This window comes from Cinclus cinclus, chromosome 11 (assembly GCF_963662255.1).
Source record: "Cinclus cinclus chromosome 11, bCinCin1.1, whole genome shotgun sequence".
Taxonomy (NCBI): Eukaryota; Metazoa; Chordata; class Aves; order Passeriformes; family Cinclidae; genus Cinclus; species Cinclus cinclus.
The window spans coordinates 22,481,428-22,497,786 of NC_085056.1; the positions used below are offsets into that span (position 1 = coordinate 22,481,428).

Here is a 16,359-nt window from a genome sequence, read left to right on the forward strand (position 1 = left end):
AAAAAAGAAAAGGGAGAGTCCAACTCTGCTCAGGGAATCCTGGATCTTGACAGAGAGTGCAGGCAATCATGAGATTACTGCAAGAACCCTTGACACCAAAATTTTTCATTCACTTCTTTACAGAGCCTCAGAAAGAGAAAGGAGGTGACCATCAAAGAAAGGCAATGAATCTCAGCATTTCAGTGGCTGACATTTCTGGGACTCTCCTTTGGGTTCCTCCTGGGCTGTGGAGAACTGCTGGATTCTCTGGTATAATAGTTGAGATTAGAGAGCCCTAGTTTGATATTTACCAAGAGGTAGCCAGCATTGAAACACGTTCTAGCCATTGACAGAGGCAGAAGGCAGGCCTGGCGACCCCAGGAAAGGCTCACTACCAGGCAGCTGGACTCACCAGTACTCAATGTTGTACATCCCTTTGTTCTTTAGACTCAGGACTTTCTTCACATTTTCCAGGACATTAATGGTTCCAAATTCCAAGCTTCCATCTGGACCTGCAGAAAACCCGCAGAACAAGGTCAAACACGGTATTTGTGAGCTGCTGCAGAATACACCAGGTCACAAGCTACATGGAGGTCTTGGCACAAAACCCTTTTCAGCAAGTTTCTGTTCTTGAAAGTGTTTTCAGCTACTTGTCTACCCGTTCTCTTCTTACTCAAAATATCTGCAAGCTTAGTAGCTAAGCCTTAGGAGCTTGGCTTCCATTTCCTCACTTCCAAGCACAAATCCAATTACTTTATATGCTGTGCTGAGCCTGTGGCAGTTGCCAACTGCCTGTTCACATCTCTGTGGTTTCAAAGCCCCCAAATCCAATCAGCACGTGAAGCTGTACACTTGAAAGGTCAGAGAGGAGGGACTTAAGGCTGTCAGTGCCCTGATGAGGTTTTATTACACACAGCTTGCAGGGTATGTGCTTTATGTATCCATCCCATCCCATCCCATCCCATCCCATCCCATCCCATCCCATCCCATCCCATCCCATCCCATCCCATCCCAAATGCTTTGGTCTCCCACCTCCCAAGGCAGTGCAGTGCACCTGGACTGCTTTCTTTGGGAGGCATCCACTGACCTTCAGGCATGTCGATGCTCAGAGAAACATCACAGACTTCTGCAGAGATCTCAATGTCTTCAGCCTGAACAATCCCCAGGACGTTTCCTGTATCTGAAACCTGAAGCAGCAAGAAACAAACATTGTTCAGATGATTCTTTTAGTAGACAGCCTGTAAGTCCTTGTCTCTGCTGGCTGCTTCCTCTGTGGTCTCCCTGGCTTCACAAATGTTGGTGAACTCACAAGCTTTGTTTGCCTGCCCCAGTGGGATTCTGCTGCAGAAAAAAAGCCCTATCAGCCCAAATCTGTGCTCCTATAGCAGGGAACACTGCTGCCAGAGCATCCTTGAGAGGCACAGGGATGTAAGAACAACCACGAGAACTGTGAGGTGTCTCAGAGCAGATGGCATTGACATGCCTCTCCAATCACCTAGCACCCTCTCTGAAACTCAGCCCCTAAACCACGGGGAACAAAATCCCAGCGGGAGTGTTTGTTGCACTATGCAAGAGGTTCAGACAAAGTCCAGGAGGAATGCAGAGATAACACTGCAGTCTGTACAACCAAACAACAGCCTTCAGCCACTCACAGGGACAAAGTGGTTGTGGTACAGGCTCAGGATGCAGTGTCTGGTTATCTGGGGGGATGTGGATGCACTGCACGTCCTGGCAAACGCTGTGTAGAGGCAGAGGTTGGGGTCACAGCACCCTTGAATCTGTCAGGTGCAGCTCTTCCTGAGTCCACCCCTAAGAGCACACAGCTGCAGGGCAGGGCCCAGTCCCTCTCACCTCTAGTCGCAGGGTCTTCTCAATGCTGCCAATCTGCTCGGCCTTGAAATTCAGGGTCACATCAAACTCTGAGCGGGGATCAATGATGCCGTTATCTTGTGACAAGGAGAAGGCCTCAACAAGGTCATCCAGCCCAGTGAGCTTCCAGGCCATGGGCAGTAGGGTGTTGTTTTTCAGGACCAAGGTCCTGCTGTCAGTCCTGCAGAGACAGGAAGGCACTTGGCATCAGCTGCTGGACAGTCACACCAGCCTCACCACTTAATGCAACTTGCAGCAGCTCCATCCATGCCCGGGAAACCAGGTCAAACATTTTCTCTTTGTCACAAGTCCTGGAGTGCTTGTGGGAGGACTGACCTGTGCAGAAGCAGCTTGTCAAAAGACAGCTCCAGGGGGCTGACCTCCAGCATCACGTGCACCCCATGGCAGCACAGGCTGAAAACCACTGGGTCTGGGTTCTTCTCAATGCAGCAGATGAGTTTGTCTTCCAGGAAGCCAGGGGAAGTGGGGTATGCCCAAATGGTCAGCTCCTGGACCCGGCCCCACAGAAAGAAATAGAAAGAGCACTGTGTGTGAGCAGGAGGAGCAGCTCCTGGGCACTTGTACAGTGCCTGCTCTACCTGCCCTCCTCCTACCTGCTTCTCCTCTGGTTTGAGTGTCATGCTGGGAGGGTCCAAAAGAAATGTCTCTGCTTTCCCATCATTCTCAAAGGAGAACTGGACCTCTGCATCCACAGGGGAGTTGTTGAGGATGGTTATATTCTCTGAGTTGCCGGGACAGTTCCGGGCCTTGTACCTGTCCACAAAAGGGGAAAAGGCTGCAGAGGAGACTGTTGCCTTTGCCACACGTCGAGGAGAGCTCCATGTGCACCCAAAGAAGCGGTGCTGGAAGACCCAGTTCTAACAAACAAGTGAGGGAAATGGATCCCAGTCAGGGGCATGGACGTGTGCTCATCCTTGCCTTACTTTGATGCCTTCCCCTGGACTTGGTGCCTCCACCCCAGAAGCCTGATGATGCTCAGGCCACTTCAAGAGTTTTTAATACAATATAAATTCAAAGGTGCCTAGAAAAACAACAGTACACCAGGCACATGGGTTCTTTCCCCTTCATGGGGTGCCTTCCCTGCAGGGTATAAAGAAAGAAAACTCCTTCTTTAAACTCCTTTCTTTTGTAAAAAAGCTTTAGTTAGTCTCTTTCATAAAAGTCATGAAATTGCTTTGGATTTCATGCGTTAGCTCAGCATCTGAGAAGGAAATTTAAAGCACCAATTCCCAAGAGGAATGCAAATAGATAACAAGCGACCCTTCTCTCAGGTGTGGAAATGACTTTGGAGTGAAAGGGTTAAAGAGGCAAAGAGAAATCCCAGATTATCCATCAACCTGGCTAACAACTGTCTTTTATTTTTTTTAACTATCGGGATTTCATTTCCTTGCATTGCCAAAATAGACCTAGCCCTCCAGAGCTCCCATGGAGACAAGAACTTGATGTTAAATATTCTTAAAATTAAAAAAAAAATGACAGTAAAAGTAGAAATACACAATAGCTTCAATGACAGCGTGTTTAGGCAGACTTTACCTAGCAGTGAGGATGCAATGTCATCACAGGAAAATGTACATGATGCTGTACATTCCCCCTGACACCCATTGGCAGGTGAACCATAAATCTTATTATTAATTACAGATTAATGAAAGGTTCACAAAACCATCTACAGAAGAATTGCTCAATCAGGCTACCTGCAGAGCTCAAAGCACCTCTAAAACCACCATACAGTTCATTCCCTACAGGGTGAAGCTGAGATGTGGAGGGGGACAGAAGTTGCCCCCCAAGTCTCCTTTGGTCTGGAAGCAGCATGCGGCTCTGGCCACCAAGGCGGCCACCAAGACACCCACCGGGTAGGCAGAGCAGCTCCTCCAAGGCCCATTTGCCTCTTATCTGCTCAAGTTCACACATCTGTGGTCCTTCAATCCCATGTGTCTCCCAGGACTCTGCTGGGGACTGCCCTGGATTGTGCCAGCAGGACAGCATGTCTCTCCAAGCATGTCCAGGAAAGAACAAGGCCCAGCAGGGAGCACATACCACTCTCTTGATTTCCCACACAGCAGAGGTCCAAAGTGGAATTGCTTTGTGCTCTCAACATATTCCTTGAAGATGATTTCATCTGCCTCCATGGTCTCCCTCCACTGTGGAAACACCAGCCTGGGCAGAGAAAGTGGGGAAGAAGGAACTATGAGATGCTCCAAGTAGGAAATGTAGTCAGAAAGCCATAACCCTTCCTGGTGGCTGAGGCACCATCTGCCTTCCCAGTTCCCAGCACAGGAAGAGATGCTGGGTGACCTCAAGCAGCACCACCTGCCCAGGCCAGAAGCACCAAGGGGCAGCCCTGGCTGTGAGTTCAGGGGGCAGCAGTGTGGGAGGCTGCCAAGGGCCAGCCTTACCGCGGGTTCTGGCTGATGCTGGGGTACACGCCCGTGCCACTGCAGGGCAGCTCGTACTGGCGCTTTGTCTCCACGAGCTCAAACCTCAGCGTGTGCTCAAACTTCCCTGGCCTTTTGGTGGAGAAGTGGACCTTCAGTTCCACCTCACCGTGGCCAGGCACTATCCATCGGTACTGTTTCAGCCTGGCAATTAAAGAGGAGGCTTCAGACATTGCTAAGGAGCAAATGAAACAAGGAGGGTGCACTGGCCATCCCGTGGAGGCACTGGCACAGGGTCACTGTGGAGCTGGGGATGACGGACCTTGTTTGGCAAGAGGACCAAGAAGCAGAGGCATCACCTCTTCCCATGTGGCTCACCTGTGGAATTCTGTGGGGGTTGAGGCTCTTTTCAGCACACTTTTGGATCTGGTTGCAGAGGAATCCTGGGGACTTTCTGTTCTGTGTGTGGAGATCTGGTTCTCCTTTGGAGAGTTGTCTCTGCTGGCTGCTTTATGTGTCTTTGGTTGGCCCTCGGCAGAACTGCCCTTGGCATCTGGGGCCTTGGCCTAAGGGGAGAGAGAAAAGGGAGGGACAGGTGAGCCCTAAGACATCCCCATCCTGGAAAGCAAAGCAGGTATTTCTCAACCAATGGAAGAGAGAATAAATAAACAAATAAGTCCACCTGCCCAGGGTCTTGGTCTTCCTTACTGGTGTTTGTTTTACCTAGGACACCCCTTCTCACTTCAGGACCCTGTTCTCAAAGGAAGTTGACAGTTTTAGGTGATTTTTTTCCCTCTTGTCTTACAGAACTGCTCTGTCTCCCGCAGAGCTGTTGCTTTTGTCCCATCCCTGACAGAAAGGAGACCTGCAGACACGGGGCCCCATCACATCTTCACTACCTCTCCACAGTGATCCTTCTCCATCCAACCTGTCCCCCATGCCCCCATCTAGCCTGGTCCCTGCCCTGGCACCTTCAGTGCCAGCACCACTGGAGCACCCACCCGATTGTCTTCCATAGCAGCACCTTCCGGTGCAACAATGGTGAAGGGCTTCACACACTCTGCAGAACCCAACCACTCCTCTGGGTAGTTGACTACGGAGAAGACAGCAGCAGGGGGCAGGGGAGGCCCTTCGGGATGCAGTCCCAGATGTCTCAGCATCTAAAACAGAAGAGAAAATCCTGCTTATACTTCTGTTGCCTTCATCCTCACAGCTCCTTCTTTCAAGGCACTGATCTTTTGGCAATGGGGTTTTTGATTTATCTGAAGTATACAAGTGCTTTGTTATGCCCAGTGGGGTGAGCAGGCTCCAGAGCAGAGGCAAGAGCTACAAGCAGGACTGGGACAGAAACCTCTCCCAAGTGACTCAGCTGAAGAAAACAATGACCATGAGCTGCCCTGTCCTGGGACCATTTCTAATGATTTCCAGGCTGGGAAACTCTGAACAGATGGGATACTTGTACACAGAGCACTCCCACTTTCTGCCCACTGAGGGATGGATGGTGATAACCTCCCCATCCACACAGATGCTACAGAGTCATTGTGGAACATCATCAGGGGCCTGGACAAGGCTCTGTGCCATTGTCACCTGGGGGGACACAATACTCCAGGATCCAAGACCACAGCAAGCTCAAAATCTGAGCCTTGCAAGGTTTTACCTTATCTTTTGTTGGCAGCCTCCCATCCCTCAGGATCTCCCTAATCATGGCCTTTGGATCTGTGACCTGGATGTCCAAGCACCACACCCCGACATGCTCATCTCTGACAGTCCCTTCTGCAACTTCGCTTCGTGTCTCCAGATGAGATGACTGAAGACTCCTTTGGCCTCCACATTTTTGTTCAGGCTTCTTCTCCACCTTCTCCTGAGGCTTTATGGTCTTGTGAAGCTTGTTTTCAGCTGAAGGCTGGGATGTGTTTCCATTCTGGATCACAGGTAACTGTACAGAACCCTGAATCCTGTCACAGGAGGAGAAAACCTGTGCATTGTCCTGCTGCGATGACTCATAGATCTGAAACCTCTTCTCCATCTCAGCAGAGTACTCTGGGATTTCAGTTTCCAACTTCTCTGGGGCTTTGGGTTCCCTCTTCTTTGGGGCTTTGGCTTCGTCCTTCTTTGTGGCTTTCGGTCTCCCCTTCTCTGTGATTATGGTACCCTCCTTCTCTAGAATGTTGATTTCCTTCCTCTCTGGTGTTTTGCTTTCCTTCCTCTCTCGCTGTTTGCTTTCCTTCCTCTCTGGGGGCTTGCTTTTCTTCTTCTCTGGGGATTTCCTTAATTTCTTCCATGTTTTTGCAGGCTGCTTCCCCAAGGAGAAATCCTTCTTTTCCTTCTTCCGCTTCTCTTCCTCCTTCCGCTTCTCTTCCTCCTCTAAGGCTTTTGCCTCCTCCTCAAGCTTTTGAGCCAGCCGCTTCAGCTCCCTTCAGCAAACAAAATAGAAAACATCTCTGAGAGTCACCACCACAAACCTGCGCTCATCTCTGAGAGTCACCACCACAAACCTGGGCTCACTAGTCCTGGCTGGCCCTGCACTTTACTGCTTGACCCTGAGGCCAGGCAGAAGCACAATCTTCCTCCACCCACACAAATTGGGAACATCCCAAGTGAGGGGAATGGTGGAAGAGGCCCTCCAGCACCAGCCAAACCTAAGCTTTGCCATCGTAAGGTCTCGACTGTGCAACCTCCCTCTTAAGGCACACCCAGACAACCCCATCACACTGCAAAGGCTGATCCACCAGCTCTCTGCACTGATGACTGAAAACGCCCTTCATCTCTTGACTTCCCAGTTTAAACCAGATCACAAATTGCTAACATCTGCTTATCCCTCCTACAATTCTAACTCAATTCATTCACCCCACTTCTCCCTGGGCATAGCCTGCTCCTTAATGAGAATAATCCTATCAGTCACAAAGCAAAGGCTGCAGGAACTCCTCTCCTGCAAGACATGCTCTTGTCAGCCAGATTTCCTGCTGGAACCCAGCTGTAACCAAGGCAAACTGGTGCTATCTGCCATGGAAACAATTTGAAGCAGCCTCGTCCGTCTCCTCCCCATGAAACCAACTTCAGCCTGAGCTGAAAGAAGTCCTGATGCACAGGCTTCCTTTAAGCAGCCTCCTCTCCCAGCTCCACACTTTTCCTGTGTGATCTGAGCTGAGCTACCTTGCTGGAGCAGAGCTTCTCCTGGGTTTGCCTACTGCTGCAGCTGCAGGGGAGCCTAAAGGACATGAGCTTTTATGGATGGTGTCCCACCATAAGGAGAACCCTGGCAGATCAGCATTGCAAGGACCTCATCTGTGGCAAGACCAGCACCAAGGGTTTGTCTGGGCCCCACACCTACCCATACCACAATCCCACTGTATGGGTGAAGAAGAGGGATGATGAAGAAGGTGTAAATCAACATCATAAAGACACTTCTACAGGTAGTGCCAAGGCAAACCCAGAGCCCAGCTCCCTGCAGGCAGCATCTAAACTGGGAGAGCTCACCACTAAAATAGAGAAGATGTTTTATCTCAGCAGAAGAAGATCCTTCCTCTCTTGGGAGCCAGGGAGCTAAGAGTGGCCGTCCTGTGTTGCTGCTGGCCTTTGCTATCAAACACCTCTGAGCTCAGAGTCCTTGGAGCAGGGAAACCCTGCAGGGACACTACCCTGAGCAGTAACCCATGGAAGGCTTACTCACCTCTCTCTCTGTATACACTTCCTTTCTGGTATTATTTTGTCCACTAGAGCTTTCTTCTCAGGAAGGGCATCATCCTCATCCTCATCCATTTGCAAGACATATTCTGTGCTCCTCTGAATAGGTTTTTTCCTCTGCCATTCTTTAGCACAAACCAGAGGAGAAACCATGAGTGACCAGAAGCAGAGCTGAGTGCTCTGGGTCAGCCGCAAGGATTCACAGCTTTTCCCAACCCAGCCTATCATACCAGGAGATGCTGGGGAGCTCATATCCCTGCTCCAAAAATCAGACAATCACCCAAATTATGGCTGGGCAGTGAGCTCCTGTGCTTTGCCTGGCTTAAGCGCACCAAGGCTGAGGACAGTCTTTTGTCACTGAGCTACAGCAGCTTGCACTCGTGCCCACGCTTTAATGTTAAGAGATTTGGGTGAGTCTTAAAACCTCAGATCTCCTGCAACTCTGAGATGAGTGCTGGTTACACTGAGGTCGAAGGTAGAAACATTAATAAAAACATTTCTTACAAGCTCTGGCTGCAAACCCAGATGCACAGAGATAAGGTTGAGGGCTTGAGAGAGAAGCTTTGAGAGGGACAGATATATCTCACCTTCCTTCTCTCTTTCAGCTTCCTCCTTGGCTTTCCAGGAAGCATAATCCTGATGCAGGTTCACCATGTAGATATGATGACGATTGTTGACAGCTTTGAATACACAGAGCAGAGAAGATTCCAGGCTGCTTGTGAAGAGGCTCTGCAAGCCATCAAAGACCACTCCCTTGGAGCAGTCTTCATGCTGAGAATAAAGGGAAGAGCAAGTCAGCCATTGCACGCAGGGGGCTCACAGCTGGACAGTTAAGAGATGTCACAGGGCACCAGCTATCCTTGTTCCAAGGGCATTAGCTAAGAACGGCTTGGATGTGTCCTTAGGCTCTGCCAACTAGGGGCATCTGCAGCTTCCCCCAAGGTTCCCTGCACACAGTCCAGGATCCTCCAGCAGCACGTACAGACCTCCTCCTCCTCTCCAAGTCATACCCCTCTGCCTGTCTCTCCAGAGCAGGAACGTCTCCTTTTCCCCCACCCCACACACCTTCAGCCTCTCACAGAGGATGTCCACCAACAGGTCCTCGGGCAGCACACAGCTCAAGCAGTTCAGATCTTCCCCATGACTGCTGATGATGTTCAGCTGCTGTGGTGCAGGAGCAGCGGAATCTGTGAACTGTAATGTGGAGCATTGTTAGGAAAATAAACCACGGTGGAAAGCCCTGAACAATTCCCACTGCTGGGCTCGGAGCTGGGGGTTCACACTAGTGGAGAGTAGAACAACCCTGCAGTGCAGGCTGGAGCTCCAGGTGAAGGGCCCATCTCTTGGCCAGCAGGGACCTGAGTCTGCAAGCCCCCAGTGCAGCCTCCCAGCACTTTGCTTACTGCCTGCAGCCAATACTTGCCAGTAAACCATTGAGAACCAGTGGAGTTTGTTGCGGTGCATATTTGTTTCATTCAGTTCATTGTTAAAGTTGTCATAATGGCTTGTTCTTACTTTTCCGTGCCGTTTTCTGTGTTTTCCCCAAGTTGGTTTATCCCTAAGTTCTACCCGCCCCTGAAACTACCTTGTTTGACATTCCCCACCCCTTGTTCCCAAACCTTCCCTGTCATTCTGAGAATACCCTGGGCCAATCCCTTGTTGCTCTGCCCCCCTGGAAATCCCCTAATACTCGATGCCCCATTGGCCCCATTGGCCCCATTGGCCCATGTCACCCTTTCTCCCTCCCCCCCGGCTTCCCTCATTGGTTTGTACTTTGTTAGACCCTGCCATTCACTCGTCCCCTAAGAATTCCTTATTGGTTGATCGTTTGTACCCACCCCCCCAGTGGGTACAAATCCCGGGCACAGCAGTGCTTGGGGCTCTATTGCTCCTGCTCCCTTCAGGCCTAATAAGCCTTTTGTTGGAACCTCAGCAGCTGAGAGCCTTCCCTTTTCTCCTTTGCCTGACCTCTGATGCTATTATACCGTTTGAGCAAGTGGCACATAAGGTTCTGCCTGCAGTAAACCCACACTGAGGCAGTTCCCCGCACCTTTTGTGGTGCCAGTGTTTCTCTTGAGCTAGCCCGGACTCCAGTAGCCGTGTCAGAGTTGTCTGCCAGAGCACATTCTCAGCCCAAGTCATCCCCAGCCTGCCAGCTGGGCTTGGCACTATGGACCCACATAAGAGCCCCCGCCCATCTCAAAGACAATGCAAAGGTCCCAGGGCAGGTCATGTTTACCTTGGTGTCCTTTTTGTTGGGTTTTCTGGCTGGCTTCCTCTTCTTTATTGCTGGAGGGTTCTTGCCTTTGGAACTCTTCTTCTTCATGTTGTTTTTTCCCCCAGAGGCTTGTTTATTCTTGGTCTGAGCAGTAAGCAGAGGCTTTTTACCTGCACAAGGGACAGATGGTTCAGGAGGGCTTTGAGAAACAATTAGGCACCTTTCCCCACAATGGGCATAACCCTGGGCCCTTGAAGGAATGTGGCACTTTTTCCCCAGTCTGTTGGGCACTGGCAGCACTGTTTCCCAGAAGCAGCTCCTTCCCTCCTTATCCTAACAGCATGATAAAATATGCCATCCCATATTTGATTTTAAAGCCAGCACTATGTCCCTCCTAACAACTGTGCGTGCAAGTGACACTGCTTGCATAGCAGTTGCCCTGCAGATGAAAGCCAAAGACTGGTCCTCCATGACTGTTTTTCCATACACGGCACCCATCCTGCATTCTCATGTGGAGACCTGCAGCCCTACCCTACTTGTATCATCTGTCTCCACTGAAATGAAATCCTCCTTGTGGGAAAACCCCAGCTGGAAGCCAGACTTTTCTTCCTTCCACCAGCCCCCAACCCAGCCAGGTTCAAAACCAAGCGATGCAAAACTTCCCCCTGTACCAAGCCAGGTCTGCCTCACCCTGCAGAGCTCAGGGTACACACTTCCCAGTCAGTTTCATTAAAGTCTTTAGTTTCACATGGAGAACAGCCCAGCATTCATGAGCTGTGTTCCCTGACAATGGGCATAGGTAAATCTCTGGAGAAAAGAGCTCATCTGTAGCATGTCTCATTGGAAATTCCTCTGGGAGGTTGCCCTTCCCTTCCTCTCCTTTGCAAGGTTAAACCCACAGTCAGTCCTCTTGTGCTTAATGAGCCACTTCAGAAGGCTTTTTCCTTGTTAGAGTGGGCAGCAGTTCTGCCTGCTGCCCATGGAGAGCAAGCTTGATTCAGCTTTGAGGGAATATAAAATATTTGGGAAAGAGACAGAAGTGCTTCACCACCCGCAGAAAAATGAACATGTGCCAAGAACGGCAGCAAAGGGGAAAGGGGGCTATGAAAGAACCCCTGACTGAGCCCTTATAAATGGTTTCTTTCTTTCTTTATTTTTTTTTATTTTTTTTTTTTTATTTTTTTTATTTAAGACGAGCTACAGATGCATTTCACTCACATTCCCGGACAGTCATGGTGGGTTTTTCAAGCACTGGCTCTGGGTCCAGCATTTCTCCTTACCAGCATCATCTTGGTTTTCGCCTCTCAGCTCCATGGCAGCCTTGGTGCAAAGCTCCTGGGCGCGGCGCCCTGCTTGGCTCTGATCATTGGCAATGGCCTCTTTCACCATGGTGTCAATGGACAAGTGAGCAGTGCCATAATAGTGACACAGGGCCGCCACTATCTCTGTCTTTCCTGAGAGAGAGGAGGACTGCTTGGTGACACTTGCATACGAGGAATTACAGGGACAGGCCTTGGAAGAACCTCAAACAAGATGTCGAAGTAAAAAGGACAGTGGGAAAGCAAGTGTCCCTCTGGGGAGGCCATGAGGGAGGCAGCTGGAGTGTGGGTACAAGCTCTGAATTCTAGAGCCAAGAGGATCATCTCCACCTCCTGTTCAGCTGAGGACTTTGCCTTAAGCACCATGGTCCACCAGGATGTGTTCCTCCTGCCTGCCCCTCTCCCTGCAGCCCAGGGCTGCAGCTCACATACCTGCCCGGGGTGGCCCATGGACAATAACAACAATCCCTCTGTCCTGCTGTGCTTCACAACTCTCTGAAGATGGGTCGATGCCCAGGTGGCACATGACAGCCTGAGAGATAGGGCTCCCAGTCACTTCCACCATGGGCTCAGGAGAGGGTGTGACAGCCCCATGATATGCTGCAGTGCAAAACCAGGGGGAAAAGTCAGCCTCCCGCCCTCCTTTGATCCTCATCATCCTCCCCATCTCCTCAGATCCCACGAAAGGAGACTTGGTGAAAGCAACATGAGCTTGTTCTTTTGTTGCTCGGAAGGTGCAAATATAAAAGAGCCAGGGATATTAGACCTTGTCCTACTGGCTGAAGAACTCATCCAATCCTAGTCTTTGTGGCTAAGGGACACAAGGGAATATCCTGATTTTATCCCCAGTCTATAGCAGCAGAGAGGAGCTTCCTTGGGTGACATTCAGGGTAGAGAGAGGATGCCCCAGCCCTTCACCCAAGAGTTCCTCCACCAAGCTGGGGAACAGGCAGCTGCTAAAAGCATGGGCTTTCCCTGGAGAACAAGGTGACAGACAGTTCAGGGTGTATGGGCTGGACTCCCTGCTGTGGCCACAATCAAGACAGACATGGCCAAACCCTCACTGTTTTTCTGACCTGGTGCTGCCTTGTCTATGGCCTCGGCCTCAGCCTCAGCCTCTGCCATGGCCTTGAGCTCTGCCTGTTTAGCCTTCAGCCTCTTCTGTGCTTCACAGTCCTCCAGTGCCTCTGGGGGCAGCATCCCACCCACGGTGCATGGAGGCATTAGAAAGTTCTTTTGGTACTCAGACCCCGCTGCCATCCACAGGATCTGTGCAGGTAGGGAAGAGAAACCATACGCAACATTCATTTTCTTGCCTCTCTTCACACACACTCAACAAACCCATTTTCTGTCTCCTCCCATCCTCCCAACAACACAAACTAGTTAAGTCCTCCCACAGCACATCAGCAGACTTGGCTTTACTCTGGGGATTGCCTCCATCTCCCTGGCACAAGCCTGGGAATGCTGGAGTGCTGTGAAGCTTGGGCAGCATGTACATGGGGACCACACCTGCCTTCTCACCTTCTCTTCCTCAAAGTACTGCTCATCAAAATCCAGTGAGTAAAACTCAACAGGGAAGCTGCATGGGTTCTTCACCACCACTGTGGCATCCACCCCATCACTGTCCACCAGCACCCATCCCATCTTGAGTGCTGGGGGGCTAAACTCCAACCGTGGCTCTAGACCCTGTCCTGAGAGGTGCAGCTTTAAGTGATTGCTGCTTCCACAAACGTTAAGCTTCAGCTCATTCTTGTAAGACCTCTGAAAAGAGAAAAGTGCAGAAAACTCATCCATGGAGTCCCGGGTGACAGGACCCCAAATACAACGCTTGCCCCAAGGTCAGGGTGTTACCAGTCCCTCCAAGGTGAATGGAAACCAGGTATTTACTTATGCTAGATACTACAGCCTCTGTGTCCTGGGTCTGAGTAACTGGGATGAATCCTGGTGTGCATTCTAACTGCGTGTTTGGGTATCAGATGGAAGTACAATGGACTGTCAGGCGTTTTCACCTAGTCATGCAGCAGTGCAGTGCTCATGAGAAGGGCCCTCGGGGTTACAGTGTCCAGACACAGTCCTGGCACTGCCAAGTCAGGCAAACACCAGCTCCAGGAGAGAAGCAAATGAGCTCTCACTGGCTAGAAATAAGGGTCATCTTCTCTGCTTAGTGTTTGGCTCTGGTCATAGCCAGACACAAGATGGTTACATCTCTCGAGCAATTAAAGACCCCTGGGACTGTTAGCAGGCACAGAAGCACTTGTGTCCATACTGGTACACACTGCCAGTTTCCAAGAGCCAGCAGCCACAGGAAAACTGCTCTTGGGAATACTCCATCCTTTAAGTTGAATCCCCAGCTGCATAGGAATGAGCAGGCAGGCCAGAGCCCTGGCTACTGCTGGCAGCACACCAGTACAGGTGATTGTCCTGCCGTGCCCAGGAAGGTGTCTGGTGACTGTTTTGTCTGTCAGTTCTGCAGCAGGACGAGCCTAGACTGGCCATTCCAGGACTGTCCTCTGCAAGTGTGGAGCTGCAAAGACAGCCAGGCAAGAGGGAAGCACAAGGGGAGTTGGGCACATCCCCCTCCTTGTGCCAGGAGGCAGCCACAGAGCCCTGATGCTCTCTCTCTGTGCAAGCTCCCTGTGGGCATTTCGAAGCACATCTCGCAGGAGTACTCTTGGGGTGAACTGAGCCATGCTGAGAACGGAGCTTGCAGAAAGCTCCCTGTGAAGGCACAGCTCATACCTCTGCACCAGGCCCTCATTTCCAGATAGCCCTGACAGGCCTCCTGGGCTGACACCTGCCAATCTCACCTCCTGCTTGGGTGTAAACTGGATTTGTAAGTTCTGCCACCTTCCTGGATTGAGGGTTCCTTTGGAGGGCGTCACTTCAAAGGGACAGGGCTCATCCTCCAGCACCTGCTGCTTCTGACACATGGCTGGTGTAATGCGTTTGCGTTGATTGTCCTGGGCACAGAAACCAATTGTGTGAGGTCTCCTCAGTGTGTGAGGACAGAGCCTCAGTTCTTGTAGTGCTCTGAGACACTGATGATACTGTGCTCAGAGTACCCACAGCCAAACCAAGTGTGGCCCCCATAGCCTGGAGCTGCAGCAAAAACCTGTGAACTGGGCAGGCAGATAGGGAACTACTGTCCTGAGAGAAGGAATGGGTGAAGATGGCAGAGAAGCAAAGCATCAGATAATGGAACAGGTCCAGGCAAAACAGTCTTGATCTAGACCCTCAGAAGCATCCTCAGACACACTGTAGATCCAAGTGGTCAGGCAGCCACAAGAGCAGAAAAGGCAAGAGACACAAAGAAAACCCAACCAAGAAGTTACATGTTCGACGTCGCCTGTGCTTTACCTTCCTGACAGGCTTGATGGCAGTAATGAACCACTTGCAGGGTACATGGAACCAGTTGTAGAGCTGGACTGTCTCAATCTGGCACTGCCCAACGAGGGTATCAGAGAACTGCAGTGTGTTCTTGGAGAGGTTGAGCCACCCTTCCAACACAGTGGCATGGAGGTGGATGTTATACGTGGGGCCTTTTGCCACCTGGAGAAGGACAGAGAAGTCAACGGAGGGTGCAGGTGACATCTGCTGCTGCACCCAGCCTGCTGCGTGCCCCAAGAGCTCTGGTACCTCTATGGGCAGCAGCACATCCACATCACCCCATGGCCGGCGGGTGCTTTCAAAGCACACCTCAAACATTATGGTGTGTCTGTGAGGCAGACCCTGCATCTGGTCCAGATTCACTCTGAAACCTTGAACAGATGAAAACAAAGCAGCTGAGATACACAAGAAACACAAAATGTGTCATAAGCACGTTAAGGTCTTACAGGTGTCCTGACTGAAAGGTCAGGGAAAAACCCCATGCCATGGTGTGACCTGGACAAAAAAGAGTGCACCTGAACACCCCTCAGACACAGTGAGCCCTTGTGTGATGGAAGCACAGTCCTGCCTCAAGGCCTCTTTTGGAAGCCTCTTTTGATCCACCAGAGGATGACACAGGCTGTTTCCTCAATAAAGGCTGAATACAAGTGCTGTGACAGTGTGGACTCCAACCAAAGCACTTCCAAAACACAGCAGAGTCTGCTGGTTTGCAAAACAAGCCCACTGAGTGCCCAGAGAGACTTGATGCTTGTGAGAGCCAAGGGCAGAAGATGCTGAGAGGTGATCAGGGTGATGAGCCCTTCTGGCCTCTGCACTGAAGCATTAGGGCAGTCACAGACAGCCCAGGTCCCCTGGGCATGGCTGGCCAGGAGAATTCTGCCTCTAAAGCTCCCAGCAGGGGCACTGAGAAGAAAAAGCTCAAAAACCTCACCAAGTTCAGTGGCTTAAGCTAATCTGTCTGAGACACCTCCTTCAAGCCCACAGGAAGTGTCTCCAGCACTGCTTACCTGTGTCCTGCAGGGCAGATACATCGACCTGGAAGGACACTGGGATCTGCCCAGGGTTGGTGATCACCAGGGTGTGTCTCTTAGTGTAACCCTTACGTACAGTGCCCATGTCCAGCACATATTTGGGCAGCTCAACTCTGCAAGGAGGAATAAGGACAGTCCTTAAACCACAGCCTGGCTGCATGTCCAAGTGGATGTGGGATACAAATAAAGTGGCTAGTTCTTTATTCTCTGCTGTAAAAACTCAGCTCAAGCCCATGAAATCCATGGCCTGATCACCTGGCAATGACTTTGGGAAGTCAGGAGTACAGGTCCTAGGTTTTATCAGCTACTAATGGTACGTGAAAATGAAATTAGTTTTAAATGGACACCTGCCACAGCTGCTCTGCCATGAAAAGCCAGTATAGGTGAGTACACTGGGCCTTCACTGATCTCAGTGAAACTGCTTAGCCTGTGTATAGCCTGAGCCTGAAATTGCTTTGGGGCCTAGCAATGAGTTTGGC

The 16,359-nt window shown here is 50.8% G+C and overlaps 1 protein-coding gene across 1 annotated transcript in view; it reads right to left on the reverse strand.

The window, feature by feature from the left end:
• The window catches only part of LOC134048164 (hydrocephalus-inducing protein homolog), an 82,161-nt gene that overhangs the window by 11,146 nt on the left and 54,656 nt on the right, over positions 1-16,359 (reverse strand). Inside the window, exons 31-53 of the mRNA XM_062499764.1 lie at positions 15,857-15,993; positions 15,099-15,220; positions 14,820-15,011; positions 14,270-14,422; positions 12,984-13,223; positions 12,539-12,731; positions 11,895-12,062; positions 11,424-11,666; positions 10,165-10,313; positions 8,991-9,089; positions 8,513-8,696; positions 7,912-8,050; positions 6,619-6,655; positions 5,899-6,177; positions 5,243-5,401; positions 4,620-4,807; positions 4,263-4,445; positions 3,904-4,023; positions 2,463-2,622; positions 2,185-2,357; positions 1,831-2,029; positions 1,067-1,166; positions 392-491 (exon numbers count right to left, since the gene is read on the reverse strand). Of these exons, the coding sequence (XP_062355748.1) occupies positions 392-491; positions 1,067-1,166; positions 1,831-2,029; positions 2,185-2,357; positions 2,463-2,622; positions 3,904-4,023; positions 4,263-4,445; positions 4,620-4,807; positions 5,243-5,401; positions 5,899-6,177; positions 6,619-6,655; positions 7,912-8,050; positions 8,513-8,696; positions 8,991-9,089; positions 10,165-10,313; positions 11,424-11,666; positions 11,895-12,062; positions 12,539-12,731; positions 12,984-13,223; positions 14,270-14,422; positions 14,820-15,011; positions 15,099-15,220; positions 15,857-15,993 (3,717 nt within the window). The remainder of the gene's footprint in view (positions 1-391; positions 492-1,066; positions 1,167-1,830; positions 2,030-2,184; positions 2,358-2,462; positions 2,623-3,903; positions 4,024-4,262; positions 4,446-4,619; positions 4,808-5,242; positions 5,402-5,898; positions 6,178-6,618; positions 6,656-7,911; positions 8,051-8,512; positions 8,697-8,990; positions 9,090-10,164; positions 10,314-11,423; positions 11,667-11,894; positions 12,063-12,538; positions 12,732-12,983; positions 13,224-14,269; positions 14,423-14,819; positions 15,012-15,098; positions 15,221-15,856; positions 15,994-16,359) is intronic.